Here is a 19,294-nt window from a genome sequence, read left to right as displayed (position 1 = left end):
TTCACACACACAAACCAACTGAATTGATTCTACACTATACATATGTGGAAAAGATATTTAATTGTAAAATAGAAAAAGTAGGCCAGAGTACAGTTTTAAGGGTAATTCTTCCGTGTACAGTATAGATAAACCAGACTTTTTGCTTAAGTTTATATAAACAATTCCATAAAAGCAGTGAACATGGAACAACAAAGCAAAGCACAAAGAGTTTTATCTTACAAAAAACAGATCTGCACAGTAATTCAAAATTTAATGTAACACAGCACTGAACAATCTTAAGGCAGCTCAGTCTAAGCACAGGACTAGAAGCCAGGAACTCCTGAGATCCATTCCCAGGTGACCACAGGTTCACGTGGTGTTAAGCCAGTCAGTAACACTCCCTTGTGTTGCACTTATACCAGTTACAGAATTGAGACAATAACACTCACTTACCTGCCTCAGGCAGTGCAGTAAGGGTTCTTTAAAAGATTTTACAATGCTCTGAAGATGTAACGTGCCATATAAATTTTAAGCATAATAGATCACTGCACAGACACACACAAACACAGTATCACAGTGAGAACAATGATGCTGGGCAGGAAGAGCATCGCTACAACATAAAAAAATTACTTGTCCAATTGCGTAATTAAAATGCAAAAGTCCGTTAATAAAAAAGTATCACTGAAGTAATTTCAAGGCTATTGGGGAAGAGAGATCAACAGGGATATTCTAAAATAGCTACTGTTTGTGTTCCAGTGGAGACGTTCTTTTCCATTCATTACTGAACTTTACAATGTTCATACAGAAAAATTGTAAGACACACAAAGTGAAGTTTCAACGCCTCCACTACCAAATTTTGCCTCTTAATATGTAAATTAAGATACTTTTTTTGTTCTTCTTAATTAAAAATTACATTCTTCCAAGAAATATACCATCCACAATAAAACTGGCTGCTAGCTTACTTCAAATGACCTATAGGCTAAACATTTTTCTCATAATTTTTCTCATCTTTGCTGAAAAATACCTATGCAAGATGTATGTGTAGAAATTATAAAAACATGCAGCATATGTACAAACTGAAAAGTTTAAAAAATATTAGCTTCATATACATGTAAATCTACTTGGATATATCTGAAATTAAATATAAAAATTTCACCACCTAAAATAAAAAAAAAAACCAAAAATGGTTTTCAGAGAATCTGAGATAACTACTTAAAGCTGTACAAAGATTTCCACCTGGAAATGTCTTATTCAGACTAGTTGAGTTGTTATCGTGTAGAAATAACTGTTAATTAATTTTGTCACATAATCAAATTCCATATTGTCAGCTTAAATCAACATCACCCTTAAAACTGTTCTGTTTTTCAGAAGTTAGATTCATACTAAAATCAAAAATTTCACAAAAACATTGGCTTTTCATGTTTCTGGATCCCTTCAAAAAGATTTATCAACTCATTTTGAAACTGTAAAAAAACCAACTATTTACAGTATTTAATTTTAAATACTTTTCACAATTTCTAAATTCAGAGTTTTTATGTTACAAGAAATTAATCAGAGCTCACGGCTTAAGTCCAGTTATCAACTTGTAGCATCTTCTCTATCATGAAATCCCATGGCTGTACCTATATAGCGTACAGTTCAAGATTGTACTGCAGGTTTTTGAAAGTAACAGGCTTTGCAGTGTGTTCATTTTTTATTAAACAGCTTCTTTATTAGTCTGGAGGCGGTTCATTGCCTCTAACTTCTGCCGATAGGCCTCTGCTTCTTGTTCCTTCTTTAGAAGCTGCTGACGGTATTTTTGTGCTTCTCTGTTTGCCTCATCCAGCTGTTTCTGAAGAGTTTCTCTTTCCTATTAGAAACAGAACCAGCAATACTTTGTCAAATAAGTATCAAATACAAGTTAAAATGGCAAATACTTTTCCTTTACATGCAGTTCAAGTGTTAGGGTATTGTGTAGAAACTGTTCAGTTCTTACTCGGGCAAACCTGTATGAATGCTGCTGTGCAAATTCGACCCCCATTATCACAGCAGCCAACTCCCCACATAGGGCTTGAAATGTGGAGACAGTAAATCCCAGTCTACTGAGCTGCAAAGGTACCACACAAAAAAGAGCTAAATAAAGATACCATCAAAAAAGAGCTAAATAAAAAAAGTGGAAGCATGGTGATTAAATACTAACAGAATATATTAACATTTCTCCAGTGATTCAATTCCTGTTGTAACTTTTAAAAACTGGAATCTAATCTAACAGACTTGTCCCTTGCTGTTGTATTTCTAATCAAACAGTAAAAATGACAAACTGTTACCTATCAGCCATCTGCACTGGAGAGTGTCAGCTGCCCACTGACCAAAGCATAGAGCTGACTATTTCTAAACAGTGATTGATACTCTGCAATCCAGAGGTCTAATTACATCCCCAAACACACCATATCTTTATGAATTAACAGGCAATTAGCCAGATAAGCTTTTTTTCCTTTTAGAAGCAGCAAGTAAAGAAATCCTTAAGTAACTGCAGAAATCCTGCATACAAGTATGTTGAGGATGGATAAAAAATGGTTTCCAAGCAAAATAATATGGGGAATGCCACTTCCTCTGAAGCTGCCTTAGGAACTATGGAGAACGTATTTCCATCTCCAGTGATGTAGGCACTGTCATTTTGTCTGATGTTGCTCTGAGCCCAATTGAAAAAGCAATTTGCTTGGGAAATAGTTGTGATCAAATACTCAATCAAATACCATTTCATCAAAGTGCATCATACTTTTATGAGTAAGGTAATATTGGATTTAAAATCATTCTTTCCACTGTAATTAGTACATAGGAACAGGAAGGAAGGTTGCCAGAAAAACAAGCCATCCCCCAGAAAAACAAAGCTTATCAAAAAACTGAGGTCCAGTGAAAACAAGTTGTCTTTTTACCGTACTCCCATCCCAGCAGTTCAGTATCACATTCCCATTTAATACCTCTAACAGTTGTTAAAAGTTTCAGCCCCCCACACTCCCGTAACAGCATCCCTATTCTTCACCTCTGATGCACATATTTTCATGGTCAGAAAAATACAAAATACTCTGCCCTCCCTTCTACTTGCTACTGTTCTCAGTACTTGTCACAGTCACATTTAGCAGTCACATCTCAGCTGAATGTGCTGAAATACAATGACAGAGGTGGTCAAATCATTGCTAACAGCAGCACCTGTACAGCAAAAACAACAGGTGAAGGAGATGTTATTAACACATTATAAGGAGACTAGCTAGAACACAGAACAAACTCCAGTAAGTGCAATTTGATTTTCCAAGGGGCTTTAAGAGCTGAAGACAGCAAGCTAGGGTTTGCTTCATTCAAAACATATGCTAATAAAATGAGAGCTCATCTGATTTTGCTTACTTATTTGAAAAGGAAGTTCAGCTTCCATCTCTGAAAATTTGGATTCTTGCTTTTAAGGCAACTTTATGAATGGACAGCCCACATAGCAACTAGCCTGACAGATGCCAAATGAACAGCAGAGCCTACACCTCAGAGGATCTGAAACACACCAGTGAACCTCCAGCACTAGCCCAGCCAAAACATCCTATTTCCAAAAGTTCTCTCTGCAGTATGAGGGGAACTACAGCTTATGTAAAACAGCCTCATGAATTAGAGTGTTGGTGAACAGAGCTACAAGACAGTTCTCAGGGAATTAGTCAAAACAGTTGATCCTTCCACATGTGGAAAGCAGCCTTTCCTTTTTGAGGGCTGGGATATACTGAGCTGGGCATTATGCATCCCATGAATTAGTCTCATAAAAGCCATCAAAAACCTAATACTGGCAAGAAGCAAAGCTGCTCTATCTACTGGCCTGCAGAGAAATAAGAACCACTGGTAGTTCACTGGCCAGAAGTCCTGTGCTGCACTACAAACAGCATGGGGCTATCACTGCTATGGAATGTGTGCAAACATCTGGGGATGGAATCACTGCTGTGGAGTGTGTGCACACCACAAACATCTGGGGACAGAATCAGTACTGTGGAGTGGGGGCATGCTGCAAACATTTGGAGGTGGGGAGGTTCTCGGACCACATCTGAAGAGTATTCCCCACAGAAGAGAGAACTAGAGCTGTGTACCCAAAAGTAGTACAGCACATTAAGAAAAAAAGGAAAAAACCCAAGTCTCCGTGGCATGGCCAGAAGGTAAAACCAGTATCGACTAGACAGACTACCAATACCTGTAGATTAATACAGCAGCTAACAGGTGTAGTTTTTAGACTGTCACAGTCCCAACAAACAGAATGAGTTAAGGAACTGAAGCCAACTGTTCTGTGTGACTAGGCAATGGAAAGAACCCAATGCTTCTGGAGGAGCACCACGTATCTACTGTGAACTCAATGGTCAAAATTCATTTCCTAACTTTGACATCTAGAATAGAGAGGACTCTATCTGATCTAGCAATTTCATCAAACCCAGAAAGTGTTCTTGGGACATTGGTTAGAACACAACCAGAAGCATTCTAAAGATCTGGAGTCCTTTTGTATCACCTCCCCAGGTAAAATTCAAATTAGAGGATTCTCAGTGCTCTAAAGAAATCTTCCATTTTACCAGGGAATTTTCTTCATTACATTTAAGTTTTCTTAACAGTCTAACCACTGACAGTAAGAACACCTGTAACTAAAATAACCAACCGCTCTTTTAAACAATACAAAGACTCAGGATATGAATCCATGAATATAATCAGTTTACAATTATTATTTTTTTTTAAGTCTAATGAAATGATTGTCCTGGTTCTAATGCGTGTCACCTTTCAAACATGCAACATGGAAAAAACAGTCAAATAAAGAATGAAAATAAAAATCACTACATGTTAATGAATTATGCATGAAAATGAAAAACAGAGTATCTGTGTGACAGGGTTTTTCTGCTGCCATGCCATGATTAAAATATCAAACTGCTTACGAAAACTGCTGTCACTCTTCAAAATGAGCTGAAATGTTTGAACTTAACATACCCAGAATAGAAAATTTAAAAACACCCCTTCAGCTTTAGCTGTTCCACAATACTTTCACAGAAAAGTTCGTCACCTCACCCGGATGGGAGGATTTTCAACTTAGAAAAACTTTCAAACTACAGTTAACTGTTCACACATTATGCATTTAAAACAGCTGAAAAAAGCATTCAGCCTTGAATCAACTTTGTAATAAAATAAAGGAATGAGTTAGCATGAAGCAGAGAAAACAAACAATAAAGGTTTTCTGTATTTCCATATTCTAAAATATTTAAAAATATTTTAATGAGGGGAGGGGTCCCACTCTCTCCAATTTCAAATTATCTACCACTGTCTGTGATGAAGAAATTTGAAGTGAACCAACTTTATGTGCACTTCTTTAATGCCACTGCAACTGAAGTAAGGTAGCACCATACCCCTGTGAACCACAACAAGGCCCTAAAGTCAGCTGGCCTTCACACAGAGGCAGAGGTCTGCATGTGCATTTCCAGTTGTACAGGCAGGGACAAGAAAGTCATCAAAACTTCCACTTGAAAGTAACAGATCAAGTAACTCATCCAAACCAACTTCTTTCGATATTTGAGAAATACGTTTAACATAGATAAATGAAACTGGTAATCCCCTTAAAAGAATTATTGGTATTGTTATATCAATTATCTGTAATTAGGAGCAGGTCAATTTATCCCTTAACCAATCTGGATTTTTTAAAAATTCATTTAATGGAATTACTAAAATACTTAAGGAAATGTAATTTCCTTTATGAATAATTCAGGCAGATTTTTAAAAGTGTGAACAAAAGAAATGCTTTTATTGTAACAGTCATACATTTTTAAAAATGCAGCAAGAAAATTTCAACTGTCAGGATAATCTGTAATGACCACAAAGCTGCAAAGGCTAAAAGTATTGGATGCAACAACTTAGGGACACAGAAAGTAAATGATGAGAGGTGGTAATTACTGTTATTAGACATGGATAACATATAGCACATACTGTACAACAAAAAGCATTCAATTAGGCACAATTTCATAATATGAACAGAAGTTGGAGAATACAACCTTTGATAAATGAAATATCATGGAGTTGACAAAATGAGAACTTACAGTCTAGTCAAAGCAGACAGCAATTTTCATAAACTTTTGACCAAAACTGGTCAGCACAATTGGAAGTAACAGGAAAAGAAATGAGATGGTTGACCTTTTGTGGCTAGCATAAAAAAAGCTACAATTTTAAACTGAACAGCTACATCTATCTGTCTTATGAAAAGGAAAGAGTTCTGAACATTTTCATGTCTTTTGCAGTATAGTTTTATAAAAACCAGATGGTGCAAAGTTGTGTAATAACAAACCACTTTGGAATTAAAAAAAAAGGCAGGGGATATCACACAGATAAAAATTAACAAACGCAGAATCTCATTGTTTCACGCTTTCCATTAGCAGTTATCTAGATACCATGAATGGAAAGGAAACATTGCTAAAAAAGATCTCACAATCAGGACAGGCACATGGCTGTAACAGAAAGTTGAGGGTACAGTGCTCTCATTCACTCCTAGCGGAAAGAGTCAAGTCACTCGATAACGTATCAGCACCCAGTTTTGAAAACCAGCTAGTGATCTTCAAGGAAAAACAAAAAAAATATGTTCTCATGTATTTAAACAAGTGTCACTTTTACATGCATGACCACAGGATCAAGCAAAGAGCCCTCCTATTTTCTTTTTACAACAACTTTGTAAAAGATGAATTTCACTTACAGGAGAGACTGAACAAGTTAAATGTTTCACACACTTCATTCTGTGGTAACACAGAAATTAACCTCCTGAACAACACAAAACCCACAACCAGATACTCAGTCCTGAACACTGTTTAACACAGATCATGTAATATACTCCTTACTTCTATTTCTGCAGACTCCACACGATTTTCAACAATCTCAATGCACTGTCTCTTCACTGGCGGTTCTTCACTTATCACAGTTTCTTCAGCAATGTCTGTTGCTGGAACTGTTAACACTGAAAACATATTTGTACACATAAATACATTTACTTCAAACAGTATTTGCACTATGTAAAACTAGTATTATTTAAATAATTTTATTAACAGCAAAAAAATGCAGATACTTTTGCTTACGAAAACACATCTATATAATAAAGTGCACTATAAGTTCAGTGAAAATCTACTAAAAACTTTAGTTGTTTGTATGCTGCTAAAGAATTTTAAAATTCGTTGTTATCAAGGTCTACAGTAACTAGCTCTGGAGTATCACTGCCATTTTTCACAGAGTAAACAGACATGGCAGAGAATTGCAGCAGAGTTACCAGTCTGTCAACTCTAACTTCTGTAGCAGACCATCTATATAACATTTCCTAAAGACATACTAAATACAAATCTTGCTTTTGTTTTAATACGCCTCAAGTAATTAAAAAATCCAGTAGTTATTAGCCATGAATAAGAAAAGCAGGGTTCTCAGTAAATTCATATTCTAATTCCTCACGCAGCCATCTGACAAATAAACGTGACTGTCACTTCAGTTACTATCTACACCCACTCACTCATAATGATAACTAGGTGTACTAGTTCAGGCAGACTGGGAACCAAATAATTTGCCTCCTGTGTACAACTCTTCAAGCTTCACACTGGAGTCTTCATGAAGAAACCAGAAAAGGAATCATTTTTATCTAAATAGCGGCAGAGCATCTTTAAAAGAAACCACCCAAAGCATACACATCACAAAATAGGATTTATCACACTAGCAACTTCTACAAAGTACATATGGCCCAAAAAAAACCTGGTTCTGTCAGTGCTGCTCTAAAACTTCAGGCATGTAAGACCTGACATTTATTCTGTGAAGAACATACTCCATGGGACTTGCACAGATTGCTTCATGCATTAGATTTCCAAACCCAAGCCTCACCTTCCCATAGTACTTCCAGCAAGGCAACAGTGTAAGAATTAGAAGGCGACTTTTGTTTTACTTCATCTTCTAGTTTTTGTAACAAGTTTGCAAAACTCAAACTTACTGAAGGCAAAGCAAGTAGTTTTCACTTTTCTCTTAAATGTCCCATTTCTCCTCCATACAGTTGAGTAACTCTTCCATTCTCTCTCCTAAAGCAGAGGCTCAGCTGACATGTGTTAACACACTGAACTGCACGAGCTCCTGTCTGAGCCTTCTCTAGTATAAGAATTCATAGATGTACATGGAATTGTCCAAGCTATTTGCACCTAACGAGTCATTATTATTACTGCAACTAGAACAGTTTGTCAGGCTGGAATCATACAAGTGTGCACTCACCTTGCTGCCCATCTGGCATGGTCACAATGATGGGTTGCCCTATCCCACTGGTTGGAATGGAATGCAGGTTACCCAGCTGAATGCCATCCGTAACTATAGTAATAACCTGCTGACCTCCAGAACTGACCACTTGCTGAATGGCCCCATCCACAGATTCTGCAGTCACAACTTCTTCTGTGGCCACAACTATCAACAGATTAATAAAGAAATTAAGTTCATTTATAAATGAAGCTTTTATGATTTCAAATACATTTTGGTACAGCTGAGAAAAAATTTCTTCCATGACTTTCAGAACTTGAGCCCCCCAATAAATACTTTACTATATATTATATTTTAAATAGTCTTTCATCAGGCCAACATAAAGCACTCATATTTTGAAATATGGATGCAACACCATCCTTGCTCAATATAATAATATTGATATACACCACTCAAAATTGACACTTTGAGTTCGGTGTTAACAGCAATTAATTCAGCAAGAACAAGAGTTGCTTTTAAGAACACAAATAACTTTCACATTGTACACAAGCTGGACTAAATTACACTGACTGCAGAATAAAACAAAAATTAAACTTGAAATACTACCTTGAAACTACTTCTCAACCAATATCTTGCCAGCTGTACCTCAGGACCCAGCCAGATTTCTCTACTTAACATGGTCTTCAAGATGGTAACAGACTAAAGGACCCCTAGAGAATCTTAAAAATTTTGTCTGTACTACATGGGTACTTCAAACACAACAACTTTATTTCTTATACAAAGTATGAAACAAGACTAAATGGAAAGTTCTGCAGAGCTGACATTTTTACACCTTCGAAGAAGAAAGATAAAGCTTAAGAAGTAAAATAAACATTGTATGTATATAATTTTATAGGTAAAAGTGAAAATTCCACATTAATTATCCATTTCAAATTCTTGATTCAATAATCAGTATAAAGCTGTGAACTCTCACAGTCCTGTATTACTTCTACAAATGAAGGCAAGATAAGGAAAGCCTGCACTCAGAACTACAACGCATACCCCAGCTTCCACTATCTACTGCAAATGGGGTGTTGTGCTACCACCCTTACTTTTTTAAAACAAGATGCAGAGACAAAGAGCAAGATCATTGGTAGCACAATCAAAGAAATTCAAGAACACTAGCTCTGTATTTTATTTTCAATTTGTCAGGGTAAAAGCAAACCCTTTGATTTGAATAACAGATATTAGAGTGCTCTCTATCTAGAGAGATGAAATTAAAATCCTATAGATTGTGTTGTGATGTTCAAGATGAGAGAAGGTAGATAAAACTCTGAAGCTTTCATCTTTTAAGTTAATTACAATATAACATACACAGAAAAATCACTCTGTAATTGAGATAATGACTGCAGACATTGTCTTCTGAAGATCTTTATGTTTAGATTAGTGTCCTATAACACTGCTTAAATATTCAGAGAGTGTTTACTCAGGAAACCAAAACAGCAACTCCCACATGAATAAATGGTGTTGTATTGAAGTTGATTTGGCTTCCAAGTACAGGCTCAGCAGCAAGAAAGGGCACTGTCACAAAAAAGTCCAAATTGCAAGTGCCAACACTAGGTGCTGTGGCAAACAGCTCTGATCTTTCGGTGTCAAATTCAGTTTTGGGGTTTAGCTCTGGAAGGAAACATTGCTAGAACTTAATCAAACCTTGAAAGAAAAGAGGAGATTTTGTCTAAAAAGAAGCTACTCTATACAAAAGAGAAATAGCCCCATAAATATGGTCATTATTCCTTCCTTGTTCTCCTTCTGTACCTATACCCATAGAATCATTATTTTCCACACTACTTCATGTGCTGAAGGAAACTTGAAGTTACGTCCTTTTAATTTATTAAATGAGTTTAAATGACTTGGATTTCTAACCTGGTGTTTCCGAAGAATTAGACAACGGAGCTGATGCTTCTGCTAAAGCTGCCAACGTAGCTAATACTGATGTGGATGAATTTCCAAACTGTACAGCAGACACTCCTGTTTCATCTAGAAGGATGGAAAAAAAATTAGCTGATAAATTTAAAACCAGCAAAGTCCCTTTTTCTATTTTTATTGCACTGAAACTTCTAACACACACTTCATTTTCAGCAGCATTCTGCTGAGCCAAAGTGCTATTCTGACGTGATGTTTGTTAAGCAAATAGAACTTCTGATAATTTATCCCTGTGAAGATTGTCGTTTTAGGTATGTACATATTTACAACACACAAAAAACACGGATGAGGAATATGGTAACTATTCTTACCACTGTTTTTCCTCAAACCTTTTCACTAAATGGTGAAAATCAATTAAAGTACAAAATCCCAGTAGCTATCCTATAGGCATCTAAATACCTGTTCCATTGGATGTATTTGCAGAAGATACCAGACCTGTTAGGTTCACCACCCCTCCAGGTCCGATGATAAACTGCGGTGTTGCTGCGTGTATCGTCACAGTGTCCGGACTCTCGGGATTCGTATTGATTTGGTTCTGCATTGCAATCTGGGAGACAAAGGGAACAACATCATTCCCACTGCAGCTATAAAGAAATTGGCGACCTTGTGTAAGAGCTAGAATTATTGCACACTGCACACAAACAGGGAGGGTCTCCCCCATTATACTCATGCAACACACATACATCATGTCCTATCTCCAAGTTCATAAACTATTTTTTTGGTTGAAATCTAAAGACAGAAACTCTCTTGGAGTGAAAGAGTTTAACAACAAACCACTACTTCTCCCTACCATCTACTGTAAACAAAGAAGACAAGGCCCTTTTGCAGAGATGCAAGCTCACAGATCTAAAACAGAAGTCTGAAGAACCAAGACTGCTGGGGCAGATACATGTCATGAAAAACTGCTCTGACAGCTTAGCAACTGCCATTAAATGTACGTGGCAGTCTTTTTGTCTTTCTATGAATTACTATTAACTTCTACTTACTATACCCTTTCTGCAATCAGGAGGAGGCTAAAGGAACAGATCCAAAGTTCAGACATTTAAAGACATAGGCAGGCAACAGATTTATCCAGTGGCATAAAGATATTTTTCATTTGCTTTGCATTCCTTTCTCAATAAGACTTAACGCATAATATGCCTTTAACAGCACTATTGAACGGTCAGCACACATTTCCATAGAATTATCTATTACAATCCCAATTACAGTCACTTCTCCAACAATTGAATCCTAGCTTTTCTAATCCTGGAAAAACTGGCTTCTCTTCAGTTTGAACTCCAACTGTTAGGAAATTAACATCCATATATGAAGCTAACTGAACACTAACGTATAGTCAACATATATTATCAGAGTAAGAAATTAATTTTTCACACCTCTGTTGTGAGGAGTCCACCTACCTCTGTGCATTACGTAAGTCAAATTTAAGAAAATAAAGGACACTTATCCTTGACTTTGTAGGTGGTGAAAATGTTCTTTGGCCAAGTTATGTTTACTAACATTAATCTCATTTCCATGTAATGAACTAGGCTGCAGTATTTCATTATCAATATATGGTGTCACAGCTAAAAGCTTGGTTTATGACATATCATCAAGTACTTTGCTGTAAGTTCCCTTAATATGAGGAATTAAAGTTACCTGCAATATTTCTGCAATGTCTTCATTTCCATTGTCTACTGCAATATCTAATGCCGTTTTGCAAAATTTACTCTGCGCATGAACATCTGCTCCATATTTTATCAAGAGTTCTACAACTTCTTGGTGGTGATGTTCAGTCGCCCAGTGAAGTGCAGTCATTTTGAGCATGTCCTTCGCATTGACATCAGCACCATGCTACAAACAAGATCATTGCATAAACTATGTCATCAGAAATATCTGAATTAAATAATGCTGGTCACAGAATGAAGCCCAAAATTGTCTTTCTCCATCAGGAATGGCCTGTTATCTTACATTTACTCATTTATTAAAAGTAATCCAATCTAACTACCAAATACTTTATTTACCTCAAAAGGATTAAAGATTCCCTAAAACACATCTTGCTTCTAAAATCTGTTACTAAACACAGGATCAAATTAGGGAGTATTCTTATTTTGAAACAGCAGTAAATAATTCACCTGAAATCATGATGATTTTAATGCTAAAATAAATTACAGTTCAATTGGAAAACAAAGCTCCCAATGCACTCAGTTTAACTATTCATGTAACTACAACGTTGGTTTCATGACTAAAAGCAAATTGCAAATATCTCATCATAAACCATTGCAATAACCTCAGTTCAGACTTGTTTCAGCAGTTCTTACCTTAAGTAAGACTTCTACTATGCTGGCATGGCCTTCTGATGCTGCCATATGTAACGGAGTTCGGTCCACTTTGGTTCTGGCATCCCGACTTACACCTGCTCGCAGCAACACTTCCGTGGTGGAGTAGTGTCCATACTGTGCTGCTAGATGAAGTGGAGATGTTCCCAACTGGAATGGAACACAAAACATGCAGTTCTAACAGATGTCAGTATGAAGCATTTCTTCTTACTCTGAAGCTACCAAATCCAGGTGTCAAGCCACCACTTCAAAACCATTTTCCCTTGCAAGGGAAAGAAGCTGTTGGGGCTTTTACAGAATATGAATGGGGGAGGGAAGTTTGTCGTTGCTTTCTTTTTACTGTGTTTCTTCTGTCTTTTTGAAGTGTAACATTTCAAGGGGCCTAACCCCACTTTTAGCATTGGTCAACAGGGACCTTTGGAAGTCAATTAAGTCTAATCTCCTGCTCAAAACAGAGTTAATTTGAAAGTTTGGTCACTAAGCAGATTAAGGCTCTTAAGAGCTTGTAAATGCCCTAGGAATTTTGGGTACCTGACCTCTCTCTACAACCTATTCAAAAATCAGCACCTCCAAAAAACAACTCAGTACCCCTGTATCAGGGAACTCTCAGCTGCACATATTAGATAGCTACGACTGTTTTCATAATTCAGACTTCCTACTATACTAAGTGCATAAGCACAGTAACTAGGAGGATGATCGCTGCTTTTTCCCACTAACCAAAGTTCATCTTAAAAGTCACCAGAATGAGTTCATTCACAGTCTGTTACTAAAATCAGTAGGAGGTCATATGAAGAAACAATTTTAATTTTGAATCAGACATTAGATGATGTGACTGCAGAATTCCAAGAAGAACTGCAATATAAATGCTTAATTGTAATAATACTATTTCTTTCTTTGGGTGAAAAAAGCAAGACAATTTACTTTCCCCACTGCAAAAGTTTTTTTTTACCCAGTCTGTGGTAAAAGGCGCTCCATTTGCCATCAAAATGCGAACTTCATCATCTTGACCTGCTCGTGCAGCTTCTAAAAGTTTCTTTCCCAAATCTACTAGTGACATCTAGTGAAGGACATAAACGAATATAAAGACAAAATAATAACATTAATACTATTTTAAGTACATACATGTTGACTTTTTATTATTATTATTATTATTGTTTCCAAACTACTCTGAAAAGTTCAAAAACTGGAGTTGGCATTTTAGCCATGAGAACAAGCTTTATTGATTACAATAAGCACTTTGATTTTAGAATTACTTTTGCCAGCCAAACAGAACTTATACCAGGGCAAAGATTTCAGTATTACAATACTGTAACCACAGCAGCTGAAAAGTTAAACGAAATTTTAACTGAACTGGATGTACATTTCTTATAGCAGAAGGTGGTTTAAAAGCTCTCACCTGATACTGCAACCTTTGTCCAGCTTTCAAATGGTACTACATCATGGCTGCTGTCATACATCCCAAGGCATTATATCCACTTACCCAAAATGCCTACATGTACTTAGGAGGTACCACTACGTAAATGCCCTGAGATAGATATGAAACACAACACCTTTCTAACATCTTGTCCATCACTATTTTTGTTCACCCTGTAATGTAATTTCTGTATCCCCAGATGCAAAACTACACAATTAGCAAATTATTGTACTACATACAACAGATACATGAAATAGAATCTTTGCCTGAAAACAAATATTACTACCTGCTTTAACTGTCTACAGTTACTAAAAACATGTTAAGTGCAAAGTTTTGAGACATGACTGAGATACTAGCTGAAAAACCTTCACATTCTGATTGGATAATGTCCCTTTTACACTACAGTTCCATATAGCACTTGCAACAATACACGTACACAATTCACACCTATCTGTTTCTGCTGCATCAAAGATTTCCTAGAAACACAACTTATTAAACTCACCCCATTTCATACTTGCTATTAAATTTGTTTGGTAAAAAATGTTAGAACAAAACCATAACTTATGCTACTAACCAAAAGATACTACTAACATTCTAGTATACCCATAGCTATGTTTTCCAGTAAAAGGATGCTAAAAATGGAATTGCTTTCATCAGTTTAGTTTCCAGTCACAAATAAATTTAAGCCTGTATTACTAATAACAGCAGTTGTGAGGCCATGCAGCCAATGTCCTACACAAAGTAGAGAGTATATCAGTTCAGGAAAGAAATCCCATTAAACATACAAACCTATCACAAAAACAAGTCCCTGGCTCAACTGGCACATTGCCCAATAAACTAAAAACTATTGACTTTGGAAGAAACTAGAAAGGAGACCAAAATACTGCAAATGCAGTACTCGGCACGTATCAGTAGGGCCATGAACTAGAGCAATTACCTCTTTGTCTACAGAACTGACTGCAGGCAGCAACATCCCTGCCACCAAAATACTCCATGTATGTCCATTCTTCTAGTACACATGGAAATACTGATTTGTCTCCAGCCAGAAATGGGAAGAGAAGCAGGAAGGTGGCAGGACAGGACAAATACTGACAATGGGAAAAGGAAGGAAAAAAGGAGCACAGTCAGATGCAGAGGAAGGAACAACTGCTGTCTCTCTTCCATAAAGAAAAGGAGCAAAAGAGAAAATCTAGGAAAGACCCTAAGGAATGGAATAAGAGAAAATCTGTCATACCTGTTAAAGAGAGACACTAGGAGTAACAACATAAAACATAAGATGAGATGGCATTTGGCAAGTGCAGCAGCGAAATGAAGGAATAGAGCACTCCCTTTAAATGGCTTTTTTCCCCAGTGGGGATTGCAAGTTAAGGAGGAAAAGTACGCACACGGACACACATCTTTTTTCTGGTGGTCTAATACCACCACATCAAGGCCCTCAGAAGCAAAGGAAAGCTGGAACTTAATTCAAAATACTGCAGTTATAAACTAGCTCAGAAAGACAACGATCCATTTTCTTTATTTTTGTTTCAAACAGCAGTAGAGCAAAGGAACTAATAAAACCTCATTTTGTACTTGCAGAATAATTAAGGTTGAAGGGGACCTCTCAATGTCACCTAGTTCAATATCCCAGTCAGAGCTGGCCCAGGGCTCAGTCCTGTTGAGTTTTGAATGTCTCCCTATGGATGAACATCCCATCATTTCTTCAGCCTCATTCCAGTGTCCAACCACCCTCATGGAAGAGCTGCCTTTGGTGTATACCCGTCTTCCTCCACTAACCAAAAAGACACTCATGATAACAAGCTTGTACTTGGTGTCTGCTAAAAACACTGCTGTAATGAGCTGCAAGTTGTTATGAAAACCCTATGCAGCAAAAGTAAAGCCACGCTCCCCTAAAAAAATCAATTATGGTGACCTCAAAATACCAGTCTCACTCCCAGGAGGTGTTAGGGACAAACTTTAGAACACATTTTCAGAGCCTCCTTGAACTATTACTGTGGAGCACAGTCAGTGAAAGCACACCACTTCTCAACACAAAACTAAACAGTTTTATACTACACTTGATAAAAAATGTTCTAATCAAGGAAAAAAATAACCTTTCATTACCACATACTCCTTACATTAACCAACATTCTCTCAGCTGATATAAAGTGTTTGTAGTTTAAACAAGCACTAAGCCTCACACGAGTTGATATATGCCTCATAATGCAGAATTTTAACTTCAGTTAAAAGAGAAATGAATTAAGTTTCAGTTCTCATGGGGCACTTGGAAGCATGCTTGGGCCATCTAGTGGAAAAAAGAAAAAAACCCAGCAAAATTACACTGTTCAACTAAAATAATAAAAATCCCATTATATGTCACTAATGCACTACCAGCAGCAAATGAAGAGGCCTTTCCAACAAAACTCATGCACGTTTAGTCACTTTTAACCAATGAATACCAGCACTCACAAAATTTCTCAAGAGTAGTCAACCCAAAGCTGATTCCCACCTGGCAGCCTATTCCAAGGACCAGTACTGTAAGAAACCCCTAAGTGACAAACACCATGCCCAACTTCCCCTCTACTCATCCATAGCACTGGGACACAGCAAGAAGGATCTGCAGTGTCACAATCTCCCATCCCAGAAAACCTTTTCAGCTGCTCTCTTGAGATGACTCAGTAACACTACAATAGTGCAGTGATACTATCACAAGCAAGCTTCTCTATATGTAATACAATAATACATTTAAAAGTGAAATGAGATTGCTATTTCAAAGAGCACTCTGCTGCTACTCCACAGTGCTAAAATCAACTCTGCTGAACTGCGTTAGAGGGTTCTCTTCACTAACTGTGTCATTTCCATCAAGCTCTGCTAACATGACAGCTGTGTAACACTTCACACGAGGACTTTTTTGGAGAATAAAAACATCATTGGCTCTGAAATAAAGACTTGAGACTGTTGGAGTTATTCTTATGGCAATGTGATAATGTTTCAGACTTCTAAGAGCTCCTACACAATTGTGTGACTCTAGAGGGTTTCATCTACAACTGAGTAAATAGGGAAAAGCTTCTGCTGGATTTAGACTTCTCCTGACCTTCCACATTACTGCACTGTATTCCGCACAGTATCATTAGCCAGATGCCACAATTAACTGGTAATTCAAAATAACATCAAATTATTATTGCTATTTTACTTCTGTTCAAAAGAAAATCATACTACTTTTTTGCATCCATCTTAGGTTTAGGTTTGTATACACTCTATAAAACTTTGAAGATCATAGTGTTACCAGAAGGGTATAGAATAGCACTCAACAGGCACTTAGGTGGAACTGTGTGTGAAACAGGCTCCATGGGAAGCAAGTGGAGCTAAAAACCCTGCAACTTGGGATGCCTGGGCTACCACACCACAGTCTACAGACAACAGAGCAGCAGAGCCTGCAGTCCAAACTAAAATTAGGTTTGGCTTAAAACGTTGCAGCATCTCTCAGACTGGTGTCCTGCCCCCAGGACCCTGCCCTGCTCCTCTTCTATCACTGCACGGCTGAGCAGCAGTTGGTCAAGATCAACAGACACAAAACAGCTGTTGCAGAACATCTGCCAACATGGAGATCTCCCAGCCCAGTGTTTGTCCCAAGGCACACTCCTGAGAGGGACATCCTTACGCTAGAGGAGCATGGACAGCAGCAGTGCAACTTACCCAAGGTAACCAAATCAATGTACGCCCTAGCTCTGATAAGGATCTGCAATCACAAAGTTCCATTAAAGGCTCATTGAACACTTTTCCCTACTCAAGTGACAGATGGCAGAATTGTACTTAGAAGATAGCTGGAGACCCATCATCTCTCACATCCACTACATCTGGAAAAAGAATGTCCTTTCAGAATGTCTTTTTCTTTCCACTGTTTAAGAAAAAACCAATTTAACCTGCTTCACCAGACCTGACCTTCAGAAATGCTGCCACTCTACTGATTTCAACACCTCACAGAATTGCTAGAAATTCAAAATAGCCATTTCTAGCTAATTTTATGTGCCTGTTCATACCAAGGCCAACAATATTTTAAAGTACAGCATAGAGTAGTTAGCATCTCTTAAACACTTTGGCATCATTTTATTGTACATATCAATTAGCAGAGATTATAGCAACTTACATGGGAGAAACTCAGAAAGTTCCTGTCTGGTTTCCTACGTCAATCAAACACCTTTTGACAATGATTTCACATGTGATACTTCGAACCTTAATATAAATATCATAGGCTTAGACTATCCACGTTTCTACTGTAAGAGTGAAAATTACACTAATATGTTAATTGCAGTCAGCTTTAATTCCAGTGCTTTCAGCTTTCCTCTGTGACTGTTGTATTTGTAATTAAATTCTCTCTTGTTTGTTTGAACAGCAACATGACCTTCATGTCAGACATGCATCAGATGAAAAATACCTGATCTGAGAAAAGCAAACATTGTTGAATAGCTTGGTGGCAAAGACAGCCAGGAGTGTTATTAATGCAGGTCTGTCCTCCTGCTAGGTTCACACATTAATTTAAATAAGCACCAATCAACAATGAACTCAATTAAATAACAGAGAGTGTAGAAAAGCCTTTTCTTAAAAAGGAGAGCACAGATTTGGCCATTATCTGTAACACCTAAAGAGTGTTATTATGCAACAAGGGTGAACCACTGGCAGCGAGATTTGGACTGGCACTACCAACAAGCTACACAGTCTTCACAAATAAATTTGGCACTAGTAACCAAAAAGGGTAATTTATAGCAGCTGTGACTGACACGGAGTATCCAAGGACTTGTGATGTAGCCTTTGAACTGTACCACAGCCTTAGGAGGCTGCCTCTGGTTAATTAAACTTGAAAATACCATCAAATAAAAATCATCTGCCTCCTACCTACAGCATCCATTTTATCATAAGGAATCTTCCTCGACAGTTTCTGTCTGGCACATAGGCCTAAAAAAAAAATCCAACTGAGAAACAAAGTGTTTTCAGCAAAGAAAGTGGGTCACAAACAAGAGTCTCTATCTAGTGTATGCTTATCTACCACATATACTCTTAACCTTACTCATATGGCACACATGTTCGCTAACAAATATTTGTGTGCCTACAAATCTCAGCTAACTGCATAGTCTTACTAATAGTTCAGAAGTAACGAATAACTTAAAATAGGCCGAAGAACTACAGGATGTGCATTCAGAACTGAGGACATTTAACTCTACTATGAAGCATTTACCGTTAAATCAAAGCTACCTTAGACAGCAGGTTAAACGAAAATACACAAATGCCTTAAGAGCTACCACAGACGACTTCCTACAGGGGATTTCACCAACACGCCACCAGTGTCCCACCAACGGAAACTACTTTGACTACTTGGGGAAAACAGAAAAAAAAAAAAAAAAAAAAAAAAAAA

The 19,294-nt window shown here is 37.3% G+C and overlaps 1 protein-coding gene across 4 annotated transcripts; it reads right to left on the bottom strand.

The window, feature by feature from the left end:
* Nucleotides 1-41: 41 nt before the first annotated feature.
* On the bottom strand, nucleotides 42-19,282 carry GABPB1 (GA binding protein transcription factor beta subunit 1). Of its 4 annotated transcripts, none has more exons than XM_017742613.1 (9): nucleotides 18,778-19,282; nucleotides 13,441-13,548; nucleotides 12,474-12,641; nucleotides 11,812-12,006; nucleotides 10,576-10,723; nucleotides 10,117-10,230; nucleotides 8,236-8,421; nucleotides 6,840-6,955; nucleotides 42-1,828 (listed from the first exon to the last, which is right to left on the bottom strand). In XM_017742613.1, the coding sequence occupies exons 2-9, from the start codon at nucleotides 13,546-13,548 to the stop codon at nucleotides 1,676-1,678; spliced, it is 1,188 nt and encodes a 395-aa protein (XP_017598102.1). In that variant the 5' UTR covers nucleotides 18,778-19,282; the 3' UTR covers nucleotides 42-1,675. The 4 variants fall into 4 exon arrangements, with proteins under 4 accessions (XP_017598102.1, XP_008638270.1, XP_017598101.1 ...); XM_008640048.2 differs by lacking the exon at nucleotides 18,778-19,282 and adding an exon at nucleotides 13,888-15,729; XM_017742612.1 differs by lacking the exon at nucleotides 18,778-19,282 and adding an exon at nucleotides 14,843-15,729.
* Between the last annotated feature and the right edge of the window lie 12 nt (nucleotides 19,283-19,294).

The sequence above is a fragment of the Corvus brachyrhynchos genome, unplaced genomic scaffold (assembly GCF_000691975.1).
Source record: "Corvus brachyrhynchos isolate BGI_N302 unplaced genomic scaffold, ASM69197v1 scaffold97, whole genome shotgun sequence".
Classification (NCBI taxonomy): domain Eukaryota; kingdom Metazoa; phylum Chordata; class Aves; order Passeriformes; family Corvidae; genus Corvus; species Corvus brachyrhynchos.
The sequence above is the reverse complement of the archived record's forward strand: the minus strand, read 5'-3'. Positions and strand labels throughout refer to the sequence as shown.

Coding starts and splice junctions, on each gene's coding strand:
- GABPB1 (XM_017742612.1), bottom strand. CDS start 14,878: ATGTTGCTGCCTGCAGTCAGTTCTGTAGACAAAGAG. Junction 12,007..12,473: donor TAGTAGAAGTCTTACTTAAG/GTAAGAACTGCT, acceptor TCTTGTTTGTAG/CATGGTGCTGATGTCAATGC. Junction 6,956..8,235: donor CATGCCAGATGGGCAGCAAG/GTGAGTGCACAC, acceptor ATATGTTTTCAG/TGTTAACAGTTCCAGCAACA.